General features: G+C 29.7%; 1 protein-coding gene across 2 annotated transcripts in view; it reads right to left on the bottom strand.

Moving 5' to 3' along the window:
• The window catches only part of Sh (Potassium voltage-gated channel protein Shaker), a 695,621-nt gene that overhangs the window by 140,796 nt on the left and 538,703 nt on the right, over positions 1 to 16,122 (bottom strand). For both annotated transcript variants that reach the window (XM_075301323.1, XM_075301324.1), the window contains exons 2-4: positions 9,510 to 9,633; positions 1,035 to 1,203; positions 412 to 508 (exon numbers count right to left, since the gene is read on the bottom strand). In XM_075301323.1, coding sequence (XP_075157438.1) covers positions 412 to 508; positions 1,035 to 1,203; positions 9,510 to 9,633 — 390 coding nt within the window. The remainder of the gene's footprint in view (positions 1 to 411; positions 509 to 1,034; positions 1,204 to 9,509; positions 9,634 to 16,122) is intronic.

The following is a 16,122-nucleotide window of genomic DNA, read 5'->3' as shown; positions in this document are numbered from 1 at the left end:
GTATGTATTGTGAAAGAGTTTAAGAATGTGTGTGTGTATGGGTGTGGGTATATTTATGAGTGAGACAATTTGTATATGTTTTGTATAATTTGTTGTTGTATTTTTTTTTTGCTTTAACAAATCATTATCAATCAATCAATCAATTCATATCATTATCAATTTGAACATTCCAATAAATTATTTTGAAAATTAAAATAAAAAAAAAAAAAAACAAATATGTAATTTTTTGGTGTGGCCAATTTATTTTGGAAATAAAAAGAACTAAAAAATTTCATTGCTTTTTTTGATTTTTATTTTTTTATTGAAATTAAATTTTTTGCTTGCAATTTTGGATAAAGTTTTTGCTTTTGTATTTTGTAACAACTCAACGATAACGATAGAATAGCTGTAATGAGGTAAATCAAATCTTACCTGAATTTATTAATTGCTTGATCACCTAATTCATAAAATTTTATTTCTTCACTAAATACGTCTAAAGGGACATTGACCGGTCTCCGTAGTCGGCCACCTAGAAACATTTCACAGTTTTTTTTTTGGTTGATTGGTAGGCAGGCATCAATCAATCAATCAGGCAGGCAGGAAGTTAAGGAGGATGCACAAAAGGATTTTTTGTTTTTTTTTTCGTTAAGTCAGGGATAGGGATACATAAAGTTTGGGGGGGAACATAATCAAAGTTTACATATAAAAAAAAGAAAAATACCAAAAAATAAAAAATTACAATAATTAAATAATAAAAAATAAAAAATATTTATAATTAAATAATTGTAATTTAATAAAGTATATCATCATTTGTTGTTAGCGTTGTTATGGGTATTAGTATTGATAATTGTTTGTAGAGGTAGTTTTTTTTTTTTTAATTATTATTTTTAGTTATAGATGTTTTTTTTTTGTTGTTATAAAAGAAGAGCAGAAAAATGAGAAATTGATTAGTATTTATTTATTGAATAGTATAGCGTTTTGTTTATTTTATTTTTTCATTAATATAATTTTAAAATAATTTCTCCTTGGACACTGGCCACATTATACCAACTTACCACTTTGATAATAGTATAAAATTGCATCGAAGCTCGGTCGACTACGGTCAAAAAAATATTCGTTTCTCAGCGGGTCAAAGTACCGTAATCTCCGAGCTGGATCCCCCAGTAACGTATCGGGGAACTGATTTAACGTTCGTAATTGTGTTTCAAACCTTAACCCGCTTACCTGTAGTTGTTGTCGTAAAAATAAATATGAGAAAATGGGGGAAGAGGAAAAAGAGAAAATTGTTAATGGATTAAATTTGTCTATATAAAAATGTCTTTAAGTAAAATATAAATAATCAAAAGTGAAAAATATTGTATTATAGTTGGTTAGCAGAAAATCTAAAATTGAAAACAACTACCAATATTTGTAAGCCTTATAAATTCGATGTGACACGATGTTTTATTCTAAATGTAGTATTACACAAATTGTTATACCCCCCACCATATGAAGCTTCATTGGATTAACGTAAAATATTGTTCTATTAACGAATTTGTTTCATTGACTCAATTTGAATAAGACATTTCGTTAATATAATCTACCCTGGTAGCCCTAAAGTTTTGTGCCTTCAGACTGAAGACGGAAATAATCCTATTAACCAAAAACACTAAATTTTGCTCAAATATATTGAGAAAACTCGTAAGGAATATTTACTTAGGAGTCACACAAATAGTAAAACTGAATGGGCAGTAATAGCTCATAAAGCCTAAAAGACTACAAATCATAATCTCCCCATAAAACTTTAAGTTAATAGGTAAGCCAGATATGGGAGATAAAACTCTCTCTCTCTATTGTGAGAGATAACGCTCCCTACTATTAAAATCTCCTCTGAAAACTCTAAGTTAATAGATGAACTATATGTGGGAGATAACACATTCTTTCTCTCTCTCTCTCTCTCTCTCTCTCTCTCTACTTTTGAAAACTGAGCAAAGTTCTTGTATGTCAGTGTCCCACCCTTTTTACTCTTTATACACTCACTACCGTTAAAATCTACCCTTAAAACTTTAAGTTAATAGTTAAGCCAGATATAGGAAATAATCAGTGATGCCAATTTGGTGCTTTTATCACCAAATTTAGTGCTTTTTGATTTTGTTTTTTTAGTAGAGCAATGAATTTTAGCTGGCTTTAGTAGTTTGCGGTGGGAGGAGGTATGTTAGAATTTAAAATATATTTTTGGTGCTTTCAAATAATGCTTCAAAAAAAGTTCTATTATACATCTTTGGATGTTTTGTTTTGTTTTTTTAGTAGAGCATTGAATTTTTTAGTAGTTTGTGGTGGGAGGAGGTATATTAGAATTTAAAATATATATATTTGGTGCTTTTTGACCTTCGGGAGTTGGCATCACTGGATATAACACATCCACTCTCTCTCTCTCTCTATGGGAGATAAACTCTCTACAATAAAACGTTATGTGAACAGGTAAAACGTTATGTTAACAGGTAAAGAATATACGGGTGGTAACCCTCTCCCTAGAAGAGATGATACTCTCTACTATTAAAAACTTAAGTAGACTACTTTTACATCAGTATCACCCCCTTTTTACTCTTATAAATTTCTACTAATCCGTTCTGTTCACTGTTATCAAGTGTTTTTTGAATCTTTCTCTTAAATATTAAAAAAGCCTAAATGTCTCTAGATTTTTTTCAAAATCTCCGATAACTTTTTTTGGAATATCAATAGTTACAAAAATATTTTCCTATTGTTTTGTGAAAAAATACTGTACTGATACATGTTGGTAATTTCTTTAAAAGGACGTGGGAAGCTCAGACCATCCTCCAGATATGGGAGATTACGCTCTGTCTATGAGAGATAACACTGTCTACGATTAAAAACTGAGAGAAGTACTTTTACCTCAATTGTTAAAAAACCTAAACCCCAAACAATTTGTTTTAGGAATGTTAATGCGTACAAAATTATTTTCCAAATTTAAAAAATAATACCTACAGTGGACAATAAAACAATACCTACTACTTTTCGCAGTATTATGGATTCTATTTGTATGTAACATTCAGCAGATCAGCTTAAAATCAAATTGCCATATAACTTTCCAGTTCCTATTTATCGTGGCAAATTTTGTAAAAGACCACCCATATCGGCACTTATTTGTCAAGATCTCAGAATATAATTTCTATATGCAATACATTTCAAAACAATTGTCTGTTTTGGAATAAAAGGAAATTTTAAAATAATCATTTAATTTATTCCATTCATATCAGAATTGATGTTAAATACTGATTATTCCTTCGTCGCCATAAAAATGCCTTAAATAGACTTAAATCTAATTGATTGAAAGTAATTAATTCATTTACCTCCATCCATTACTAATCCTCGATAAGTCTAAAATTAATCACCATCATTAAAAACAGTAATAGTAGATTTCCTGCTATTTTTATACTAAGTAATTATCAATGGAGATAAATCTAACAGGAGTTGGCTAAGAAAATTATTAAGCATTAATTTTCTGTTCTCATCTTTATTTGGGGTTGCCGTTCTTTTCATAAATCTTTTGTTTTCCGCTCCAATAATTATTCTTCGTACAATGAACTTTATTAATGGTAAATTAATTGTTATTTATATATATAAGCGTAGGAAATATTGGTGCAAAGTGTGACGGTAGAAGTTGGAGAGCCTCGTCCTAATGTTGAATTTATTCCTACTCTATTAACCATTAAAATACAGTTATTATCTCTTGAAGATGGAGTTTTAATTTAAGGGATATTTTGGGGTGTCATCTATCGGGGGAAATGTGTATGACTCTAGTTTGATTTGTTGTGCAAGTCGTTTGCAGATTGATCAACGATATATGGGTGCGTATGTGTGATGTCGCAACTGCCTAACATATAAAAGGCGATTTTAGTCGCTAATTAGATCAGATCAGTTGGTCAGTGACAGTCTTCCAGGTAAGAGCTATGGAGTGGAAGTTGATCTACACTCCAAAGCGAAATTGCGGTAGTTAGTATATGGGTGGGAGATGAGCTCCCATTTGATTGTATTTAGAAGAGTTTCCATCAAGGGAAAAATTCTACTTCTGCAAAAAGGGAGAACTTTCTTAATTTTGTCAAATTTTACTTCTATAGAAAATTTTATCAAAATTTTATTTCTATAGAAAATTTCGTCAAAATTTTATTTCTACAGATAATTTTGACAAAAAAAATTTTTTCTATAGAAAATTTTGTCAAAATGTTATTTCAATTGAAAGTTCTGTTAAGATTTTATTTCTATAGAAAATGTTTTCAAATTTTTATTTCTATAGAAAATTCTGTCAAAATTTTATTTCTATAGAAAATTTTTTCAAAATTTTATTTCTATAGATTTTTGTTTTAAATTTTATTTCTATATACAATTTTATCAAAATTTTATTTCTATAGAAAATTTTTTAAAAATATTTATTTCTATACAATTTTTTCACATTTTTATTTCTATAGATTTTTTTTCAATTTTTTTTTCTACAGAAAATTTTGTCAAAATTTTATTTCTATAGAAAATTTTATTAACGTTTTATCTCTATAGATAATTTTATTTTTTTTAGAAAATTTTGCCCAAACTTTTTTTCTATAGAAAATTTTGACAAAATTTCATTTCTATAGAAAATTTCCCCAAAATTTAATTTCTATAAAAAATTTTGTAAAATTTTTATTTTCATATAAAAATTTTTAAAAGTTTTATTTCTATTTTGTCAAAATTTTATTTATATAGAAAATTTTGTCAAAACTTAATTTTTATAAAAAATTGTCATAGTTTTATTTCCATAGAAAGTTTTGTCAACATTTTATTTCTATAGATAATTTTGTAATTTTTTTTATAGAAAATTTTGTCAAAATTTTATTTCTATAGAAAATTTTGTCAAAATTTTATTTCTATAGAAAATTTTGTCATAATTTATTGCTATAGAAAATTTTGTCAAAACTTTATTTCTATAGAAAAATTTGACAAAATTTGGTTTCTATAGAAAATTTCCTCAAAGTTTTATTTCTATAGAAAATGTTATTAAAATTTTATTTCTACAGAAAATTTTGCCAAAACTTAATTTTTATAGAAAATTTTGTCAAACTTTTATTTCTATAGAAAATCTTTTTCGAAATCTTATTTTGAGAGAAAATTTTATTTCTATAAAAAATTTTGTCAAAATGTTATTTCTGTAGAAAATTTTGTAAAATTTTTATTTCTATAGAAAATTTCCTCAATATTTTATTTCTATAGAAAATTATGTCAAAATTTTATTTCTATAGAAAATTCTGTCAATTTTATTTCTATAGAAAATTTTGTCAAAATTTTATTTCTATAGATGAATTTATTTCTATAGAAAATTTCCTCAAAACTTTATTTCTATAGGAAATTTTGTCAAAATTGTATTTTTAATAAAAGTTTTGTAAAAAATTTATTTTTATAGAAAATTTCCTCAAAACTTTATTTCTATAGATAATTTTGACAAAATTGCATTTCCTCAAAATTGTATTTCTATAGAAAATTTGGGAAATTTTTATTTCCATAAAAAAATTTTTACAAATTTTGTTTCTATAAAAAATTTTGTCAAAATTTTATTTTTATAGAAAATTTTGTCATAGTTTTATTTCTATAGAAAATTTTGTCAACATTTTATTCCTATAGATAATTTTGTCAATTTTTTTTTCTATAGAAATTTTTTTCAAATATTTATTTCTACAGAAAATTTTGACAATTTTTTTTATTTGTAGAGTAAATTTCCATCAAATTTTATTTCTATAGAAAATTTCCTCAATATTTTATTTCTATAGAAAATTTTATCAAAATTTTATTTCTATAGAAAATTTTGTCAAATGTTTATTTCTACAGAAATTTTTGTCATTTTTTTTATTTTTAGAGTAAATTTCCTTCAAATTTTATTTCTATAGGAAATTTCTTCAATATTTTATTTCTATAGAAAATTTTGTCCAAATTTTATTTCTATAGAAAATTCTGTCAATTTTATTTCTATAGAACATTTTGTCAAAATTTAATTCTATAGATAATTCTATTTCTATAGAAAATTTCCTCTAAACTTTATTTCTATAGAAAATTTTGACAAAATTACATTTCTATAGAAAATTTCTTCAAATTTTTATTTCTATAGAAAATTTTGTCAAATTTTTATTTACATATAAAATTTGTAAAAAATTTTGTTTCTTTGAAAAATGTTGTCAAAATGTTATATTTATAGAGAATTTTGTCATAGTTTTATTTCCATAGATTTTTTTTTTCAACATTTTATTTCTATAGATAATTTTGTCAATTTTTTTCTATAGAAAATTTTGTCAAAAGTTTAGTTTTACAGAAAATTTTGATAAAATTTTATTTTTATAGAGAATTTTGTCATAATTTTATTGCTATACAAAATTTAGTTTCTATTGAAAATTTCCTCAAAGTTTTATATCTATAGAAACTTTTATTAAAATTTTATTTCTAGAGAACATTTTGTCAAAACTTATTTTTTTTTCAACATTTTATTTCTATAGATAATTTTGTCAATTTTTTTTCTATAGAAAATTTTGTAAAATTTTTATTTACATATAAAATTTTTAAAAAATTTTGTTTCTATAAAAAATGTTGTCAAAATGTTACATTTATAGAAAATTTTGTCATAGTTTTATTTCTATAGAATTTTTTTTCAACATTTTATTTCTATAGATAATTTTGTCAATTTTTTTCTATAGAAAATTTTGTCAAATGTTTATTTCTACAGAAAATTTTGTGAACATTTTATTTTTATAGAGAATTTTGTCCTAATTTTATTGCTATAGAATATATTGTCAAAACGTTATTTCTATAGAAAATTTTGACAAAATTTGGTTTCTACAGAAAATTTCCTCAAAGTTTTATTTCTATAGAAACTTTTATTAAAATTTCATTTCTAGAGAACATTTTGTCAAAACTTATTTTTTTTTCAACATTTTATTTCTACAGACAATTTTGTCAATTTTTTTCTATAGAAAATTTTGTTAAATGTTTATTTCTACAGAAAATTTTGTCAAAACTTTATTTCTATAGAAAATGTTGACAAAATTTGGTTTCTATAGAAAATTTCGTCAAAGTTTTATTTCTATAGAAACGTTTATTAAAATTTTATTTCTAGAGAAAATTTTGTCAAAACTAAATTTTTATAGAAAATTTTGTCAAGCTTTTATTTCTATAGAAAATTTTTTTAAAAATTTTATTTTTATAGAAAATTTTGTGAACATTTTATTTCTATAGAAAGTTTCGTAAAAATTTTGTTTATATAGAAAATTTCTTCAAAATTTTATTTCTTTAGAAAATTTTGTCAAAATTTTAATTTCTATAGAAAATTTTGTCAAAATTTTATTTCTATAGAAAATTTTGTCAAAATTTTAATTTTTTAGAAAATTTTGTCAAAATTTTATTTCTATAGAAAATTTTGTCAAAATTTTATTTCTATAGATAATTTTATTCCTATAGAAAATTTCCTCAAAACTTTATTTCTATAGAAAATTCGGCAAAATTTTATTTTTATAGAAAATTTTGTCAATATTTTATTTTTATTGAAATTTTTTCAAAACATTATTTTTATAGAAAATTTTGTGAAAATTTTATTTCTATAAAAAATTTTGTCAAAATTTTATTTCTATAGAAAATTCCCTCAAAATTGTATTTCTATAGGAAATTTTATCAAAATTTTATTTCCAAGAAAATTTTGTAAAAATTTTATTACTATAGAAAATTTTGTCAGAATTTTATTTCTATAGAAAATTTTGTCAAAATTTTATTTTTTTAGAAAATTTTGTCATAATTTTATTGCTATAGAAAATTTTGTCCAAACTTTATTTCTATAGAAAATTTTGACAAAATTTTAATTTTTTAGAAAATTTTGTCAAAATTTTATTTCTATAGAAAATTTTGTCAAAATTTTATTTCTATAGATAATTTTATTTCTATAGAAAATTTCCTCAAAACTTTATTTCTATAGAAAATTTGGCAAAATTTTATTTTTATAGAAAATTTTGTCAATATTTTATTTTGATTGAAATTTTTTCAAAACATTATTTTTATAGAAAATTTTGTGAAAATTTTATTTCTATAAAAAATTTTGTCAAAATTTTTTTTTCTGTAGAAAATACCCTCAAAATTTTATTTCTATAGGAAATTTTATCAAAATTTTATTTCCATGGAAAATTTTGTAAATATTTTATTACTATTGAAAATTTTGTCAAAATTTTATTTCTATAGAAAATTTCGTAAAAATTTTATTTATATAGAAAATTTCCTCAAAATTTTATTTATATAGAAAATTTCCTCAAAATTTTATTTCTATAGAAAATTTTGTCAAAATTTTATTTCTATAGAAAATTTTGTCAAAATTTTAATTTTTTAGAAAATTTTGTCCAAACTTTATTTCTATAGAAAATTTTGACAAAATTTTATTCAAATGTTATTTCTACAGAAAATTTTGTCAAAACTTAATTTTTATAGAAAATTTTATTTGATGTTTTGATCTCAGATTAAAAACCATTGCGTTGACTAAACTACAAGAGTAGCTTAACCAACAGAGGAAAAGAATGTTTTTCAAATTTATTGGGGCAAAACCCTATAGACTGCAAGATGGTTGGATGGACGCACGTTTCGGAATTAGAACATTCCTCATCAGCATCCTCTACTTGCAGCAAAACTATCAACCAATTATCAGAACAAATTCTGGTATTAGTTCACCAAAGCCATGTGGTTCACTTTTCGAAAAGGGTTTTATGATAGTCGGCAAAAGTCGGTTTGCGACTTTTGTATCCCTATTCTTGGTTGTAGTCAATTTATTCTGTATTACAACATATAAATTTTAATTCCCATAAATAATTTGTATGCATTTTATAAATGAACTGCATAACTATTATCAATCATACGCTCTCTAGTCACTAAATTTAAAATTCATATATTAAAGTATATATTTTGGAATAATTTTTTTAATAATCAGGTGGCTTTTATAACATATTAGTTATCTGATTTCATATATTTCATTTAATTGCATGATTATTGTTTTATCAAAGAGATTTAATTTTGGAATTAAATTGTTCTCCCTCCCAATCTTTCGCGCTCTCCCTCTCACATGTGTCTGTGAAGTGAACACTTTAAAGAATTTTTATTATCTCTCATCACATTAAATTTTAAATTAAATGGTTCTCCCTACCAATCTTTCGCGCCCTCTGCCTCTCTCTCACACACACACACACCTAAATGAACCCTTTAATGAATGTTTATCATCTCTCATTTCATTAATTGTAGATAATTTCTCTATAATGGCAATTCACTTGAGGCTTTATGCAATTTAAAGAGCACTTTGACCAACATATACATATAAACTCTATTGGTAAGCCTATGGGGAAGCTTTTAAAACCAACTATCTTCATACATACATACACACATATACATTAAAAATATGATATGTAATGAGCTTGGGCCCACTTCTAGTGAATATAATGATTGATAATAATAATAATAATGAAAATAATAATAACAATAATAATACTTACATTTATAACGACTCTTTCACAAAAATCATGATCATGAGGAATGGGTTCAAAGTGTTGTGGCCCGCCACCATAGCCATGACCAGCCCCCCCTTCTTCGTCTTGACTGCTCAATTTGGGTAAAGACCTAAGGGAAATAGAAGAACGAAAAAAAAAACAAAAATATGAAAAATTATTATTGTTGTTATTGCTAGGGTGCATTTTAAAAATGCTAGCTAGTCTACATAGTTTTATAAATTTATTCATGAGCTTTAAACCAACGAAGAGAGAAAAAAAACCAAAAACAAGGCATTGCCCAAAAAACCAACTATGGTCTTATTGTCTTGGCTTGGTAGTTGCATATACAAGTGTCCTTCTGTCCGTCTGTCTTTCAAGTCGTTTAAGTTTAATTTGCATGTTGCCAAAAAAAACATAAGTTATTGCAAACACGGCTGGAAACTCATGTTCATGTTCATTTTGAACATTCAACAATTTCATTGAATAGGCTACAAAAAACAAAGAAAAAAACTTAAGCAAAACCCCAAAAAATGTAACCAACCAAAACTATGGGTTTTACTAGGAATTTTTTCTTGGCTACTTGACAAAAATGTTGTTAAAGTTCACACTGTAATCTAAATCAATTTGGCAAATATAATTTGCCACACCATAAACTATTGCAATCGTAATGTTTCAAGTAGATATAGACGTCCTTTCCAGTACTTCTCGGCTTTCCTATTTCCTACATTTTGTGTGATGGCCGGATGTAGTAAACATTTGTAGTGATTTTTTTTTAATTTTTTTTCTTTGGACTTCTATAGTAGTTCTTAACATTTTGGCTTTTGTTGGCTACAAGTGATATGTATAAATATTTAATTTGCACAAAATGAATTTTATTTCTGGCATTTGCATTATTTAATAAGTACCTTTTTGGTATTTGTCGAATAATTCCAGTAAATTGAAATTGAATTGAAATAATTTCTTGGAACTGTTCATACTCTAGAGGCCGGAAAAAATTTCAATAGTTTTAAATCACAAATAGTAAAAGCCAAACGATGGCGAATGGCATTGAATCTAATCAAGAACACTTAATTCTGGATTTAAATGCTAAGACTCAGATTTGAATTTTTTTTATACCCTCCACAATAGGATGGGCGTATATTAACTTTATCATTCCGTTTGTAACACATCGAAATATTGCTTTAAGACCCCATAGAGTATGTATATTCTGGGTCGTGGTTAAATTCAGAGTCGATCTGAGTATGTCCGTCCGTCCGTCCGTCCGTCTGTTGAAATCACGCTAACTTCCGAACGAAACAAGCTATCGACTTGAAACTTGGCACAAGTAGTTGTTATTGATGTAGGTCGGACGGTATTGCAAATGGGCCATATGGTCCACTTTTACGTATAACCCCCATATAAACGGACCCCCCGATTTGCCTTGCGGAGCCTCTAAGAGAAGCAAATTTCATCCGATCCGGCTGAAATTTGGTACATGGTGTTAATAACCTAACAACCATGCAAAAATTGGTCCACATCGGTCCATAATTATATATAGCCCCCATATAAACCGATCCCCCGATTTGGCTGGCGGAGCCTCTAAGAGATGCAAATTTCATTCGATCCGGCTAAAATTTGGAACATTGTGTTAGTATATGGTCTCTAACAACTATGTAAAAATTGGTCCACATCGGTCCATAATTATATATAGCCCCCATATAAACCAGGGTTGGCCTGTCACAAACTGTGACTTTTGCGACATACATTTGCGACGGTATAATACGTATGTCGCAAAACTCGTAAACCTACTGCAGAAAACATAATTTTGAATAGAAGAAATCCTGAACATTTTTTAATTTAGCTTGACAGCATTCGCTGTGAGTTTCTGCAGAAATTTGTGAAAGTTTTGCCACGGTCAAGCCTATTTCCTTAGGTGGTATCGACATTCCCGTTGGGGAGTGTGCAAAATACCTTGGACAGGAGACACATTTTCCCTATTGCAAAAGGCAATAGGGAAAATGTGGGGACTAAAACCTTCTCTTCGCACATACCATCGTCTTGGATATCATCGAATTTGCTGCCTAGCTGACGCGACTAAAGTATTATGAATTTGCGACTTTTGTTACTTTTTCTACATTTATGACACGTATGTGACGTTTACGACGTTTACAACTTTGCGACAGTCGCAAACCAAAAAAGTCCCCCAATTTGGCTTGCGGAGCCTCTAAGAGAAGCAAATTTCATCCGATCCGGCTGAAATTTGGTATATGGTGTAAGTATACGGTCTCTAATGACCACGCAAAAATTGGTCCAAATCGGTCCATAATTATATATAGCCCCCATATAAACCGATCCCCAGATTTGACCTCCGGAGCCCCTTCGAAGAGAAAAATTCATCCGATTCGGTTGAAATTTGGTACGTGATGTTAGTATATGGTGTCCAACAACCATGCTGGAATTGGTTCATATCAGTCCATAATTATATATAGCACCCATATAAACCGATCCCCAGATTTGACCTCCGATTCCTTTTGGAGAAACAATTTTGTACGGTTGAAATTTTGTACGTGGTGGTAGTATATGATATTTAACAACCATGCCAAAAGTGGTCCATATCAGTCCATAATCATATATACCCCCCATATAAACCGATCTCGAGATTTGGTTTTGGAGCCTCTTGGAGGAGCAAATTTCATCCTAGTCAGTTGAAATTTGGTACATTGTGCTAGTATATGGCCGTTAACAACCATGCCTAACTAGGTCCATATCGGTCTATAGTTATATATAGCCCTCAGATAAATCGATCCCCAATCACACAAAAATTAGTCCATATCAATAATTGTATATAGCCCCTATATAAGCGACCCCCATATTTCAATTCTGGCTCCCTACGTACCGAGCAAAAGTCCATATCGATTCGTAATTATTTGTAGACTTACCTACACCTACCTTTTTTTGTCTAATATATACCACGTATGGACTAACTCACAATTTAGAAAACGATTTAAGATACCAAAACCCAAGTAATTGTGAATGACAGTCTTTCGTAGAAGTTTCTACGCAATCCATGGTGGAGGGTACATAAGATTCAGCCTGGCCGAACTTACGGCCGTTTATACTTGTTTAAATCTTTAAACGTTTTAAAAAGCCAAAGTTTTCAAAATGATATTCATCAAGAAATAAAATTAGATTGGACAACCCTTGTATTGCAATCTGCCAACTGATAACTCTATCGTAAAGATTAACGTTTTGAGAGCCATGACCCGTGGCCCCCAAATCGTGAGAAGAGATGCAACACATGTTGAGTAATGAGCTTGGAATAAGACCATAGATGTTGCCACTAAACAATACCAAAGTATCGAGCTTATTAAGGCAGTGCTATTCCGAGAATAGGTAAAAATACCGCAGAGCTACTTTCGTCCAGCGTGTGATGACCATTTGAAGGGCATGATTCTTTGTCCCTCTTTTATCTTAACATTAATATCCAATAAAATATTTTGTGTATAAATTCTCTGCTTTTCCTTTCGTTTTATTTTTCTCTGTATCTTTTTAGGTTAGGTTATAGAGGATGACTCCAAATCCTTAGTACGGAAAATTGCGTCCACTTAGACCATGCTGGTCCATTGTAACTCCTCGTGGTTATTTCTTTCCTCTTCGACATCTGTCTTCCTCTGCCCTGAACGGTCACATCTTCTTTACGGTTCTCTAGGTTTTCCATCCTGAAGCCTTGATAAATGCGAGTATATCCTTTAAATTACAGTCCCGTACCTCAGTAATATATTGAAAGAAAACAGAGCCACAGTATCTTGTTTCTTCTAAAAGATAATGCCGCACACTGGCACAGATAGTGGTAAGAGTCTTCTGTAGCCTCCGGGCACCCTCTACAAATATCATCGGTCATTAAGCCAATTGTTACCATATGCTTCCCAAGTGTATTGTGTCCCGTGATGATGCCTATCAACGGCCTGAAATCCTCTCTATTCGTCGCCATTAGAAATCCTGAGTTCCTATTACTCTTCTCGTTCCATATCAGCGTGGTCTGCTCGCAACCCTCAGAGGAAGTTCATCGTTCCTTCCACAGTTCATCATATTTAGCATTGACTCTGTAAGTATATAAAGATAGCGGGGGGAAAATGTCCATGGCGATGTTATCCGTGCCGCGTGCACCTTCCTTAGCCAGTACATCTGCCTTCTCATTGCCCCTTATTCCATAATGGCCAGGTACCCAGCACAGATTTATATTATGCTGTTCAGGGAGAACCCTGAGTTCTCTACGACAGCGGCTGACTACCTTCGACGTTATGTTCGTATTATTCAAGTTCTTCATTTCTGCCTGACTGTCGATGAAAAAGCACATATCGCTTCTGATTATCGGTCTCATCAACATAAGCTCCGCAGCTTTGGCAATAGCAAGTACCTCCGCCTGAAAGATACTGCATGCGTTGTCCATTCCATATGACTCCCGTGCCGCGTGCCCCTTCCTTAGCCAGTACATCTGCCTCTTCATTGCCCCTTATTCCATAATGTCCAGGTACCCAGCACAGAGTTATATTATGCTGTTCAGGGAGAACCCTGAGTTCTCTACGACAGCGGCTGACTACCTTCGACGTTATGTTCGTGTTATCCAAAGGCCTTCATTGCTGCCTGGCTGTCGAAGCAGAATCGCTTCTGATTATCGGTCTCATCAACAGGAGCACCGCAGCTTTGACAATAGCAAGTACCTCCGCCTAAAAGATACTGCATGCGTTGTTCATTCCATAGGACTCCCTGATTCCTAGCTCCTCGCAGTAGATACCACTGCCCGTTCCTTCAGTCATCTTCAATCTGTCCGTATAAATGTTCAGATCTCCAAAAAGTATGCGCTTTTCCTCCCAGTCATCTATACTAGGGAAAATCAATCTTAGCTTGCCCTCATATACATGCTGGGTCGCCATATTCTCCGTCCTTAAGCGCTGCCCAACTTAAGCGATAAGTTCCGTGTGCCTGCAGACCGTGGTTCCGAGTAAGTCCAAGCTCTTCAGTCTCATGAGTATCACCTCGGCTGTCTTCCTGATGTGTAGATCAAGCGGGCAAATTCCCATTGAAACCTCTAGAGCATTAGTGGCCGTTGTCCTCATCGCACCACTCATGTAAATGAGAGCCGTTCTGTTTAACCTGCCGAATTTCTGTATATTGTTACGATGTCCAATAATGGAGCCACCGTGGTGCAATGGTTAGCATGCCCGCCTTGCATACACAAGGTTGTGGGTTCGATTCCTGCTTCGGCCAAAGTTTTTCAGCGGTGGATTATCCCACCTCAGTAATGCTGGTGACATTTCTGAGTGTTTCAAAGCTTCTCTAAGTGGTTTCACTGCAATGTGGAACGCCGTTTGGACTCGGCTATAAAAAGGAGGTCCCTTGTCATTGAGCTTAACATGGAATCGGGCAGCACTCTATGATAAGAGAGAAGTTCACCAATGTGGTATCACAATGGACTGAATAGTCTAAGTGAACCTGTTACATCGGGCTGCCACCTAACCTAACCTAACCTAACCTAATGGTCCACCAGCCATAGGTGGCTACGGGTCTTATAACTGCTGTCAGTGAAATAAGGACCGCTTCATCTCCCAGCGTTCCCCGATCAGCCTTTGGCACGCATATAGTGCCGCATAGGCCTTCTGTATCTTTTAAATGTCATTATTGTTAATTGAATTCGAATTGTAGAGTTTAAAATGAAGAGAATAATAAATAATAGAAAGAGAGAATCTATAATTCTCTTTATTTTTATCTCTACAATTCGAAGTAAAGGTTTGGTCAGAACTCATGCCAAATGTAGTCAATTCAATCAGATATTAAGTGATTTTAAAATGTGATGATTTAGAAAAAAAAAATACAGCGTTTTCTTTTTGTTGCATTACATATCAGCCACCCTGTGCAATTCCATTTTTCGTTTGATTTTGTTCTTTCACCTATTCAGAATGCCAAAATTTTTGATTTAAATAATTTTTTCCATATTTCAAATTTTTTGTTCAAATTTTGCAATATCACTCAAATTTTTGTAATTTAAAATTTGATGCTGTAGGAATTTTTTACTCTCTCTAATTTTTATAATTCCAAATTTGATACTGTTTCCTAAATTTTTTACTCTCTCTAACTTTTGTAATTCTAAATTTGATGCTGTTTTCTACATTTTTTGCTATTGAACAATAAAATAAAAAAAAAAAATATTCACAAAGTAAACCCATTCATTCCACAACCAATAAATTTATGCAAATCTTGTTAACATTATATCGATCATTAGAAATATATCCTGGAATAATATTTGTTTTTTTTTTATTTTTCCGATGCATCCTTATAAATATTTTTTCGGAAAAAATAGGAAAATAAAGCAATTGTACAATTTCAAATTCAATTAAAACTTATTCTCTATTCTATAGGTAACTATCAAATTTTAATACGATTTTTATTTTATTTTTGTTTTTTTTTTTGGTTTTTTCATTAATAGAATACTCTTAGTTTATATCATTGAAAAATGATGTACTGCGTAAATGGTAAAAGCCTCCACCACAGAATCGACAATACGCAGCAGAAGGACACCTAGAACGATGAGTAACCAATTCATAGCTCATAAGTGAATGCAACACAGACAGACGTTGCATTT

The sequence above is a fragment of the Haematobia irritans genome, chromosome 3 (assembly GCF_050003625.1).
Source record: "Haematobia irritans isolate KBUSLIRL chromosome 3, ASM5000362v1, whole genome shotgun sequence".
NCBI lineage: Eukaryota > Metazoa > Arthropoda > Insecta > Diptera > Muscidae > Haematobia > Haematobia irritans.
Note: the sequence above shows the minus strand (reverse complement) of the source record. Positions and strands in the feature narration are given on the sequence as shown.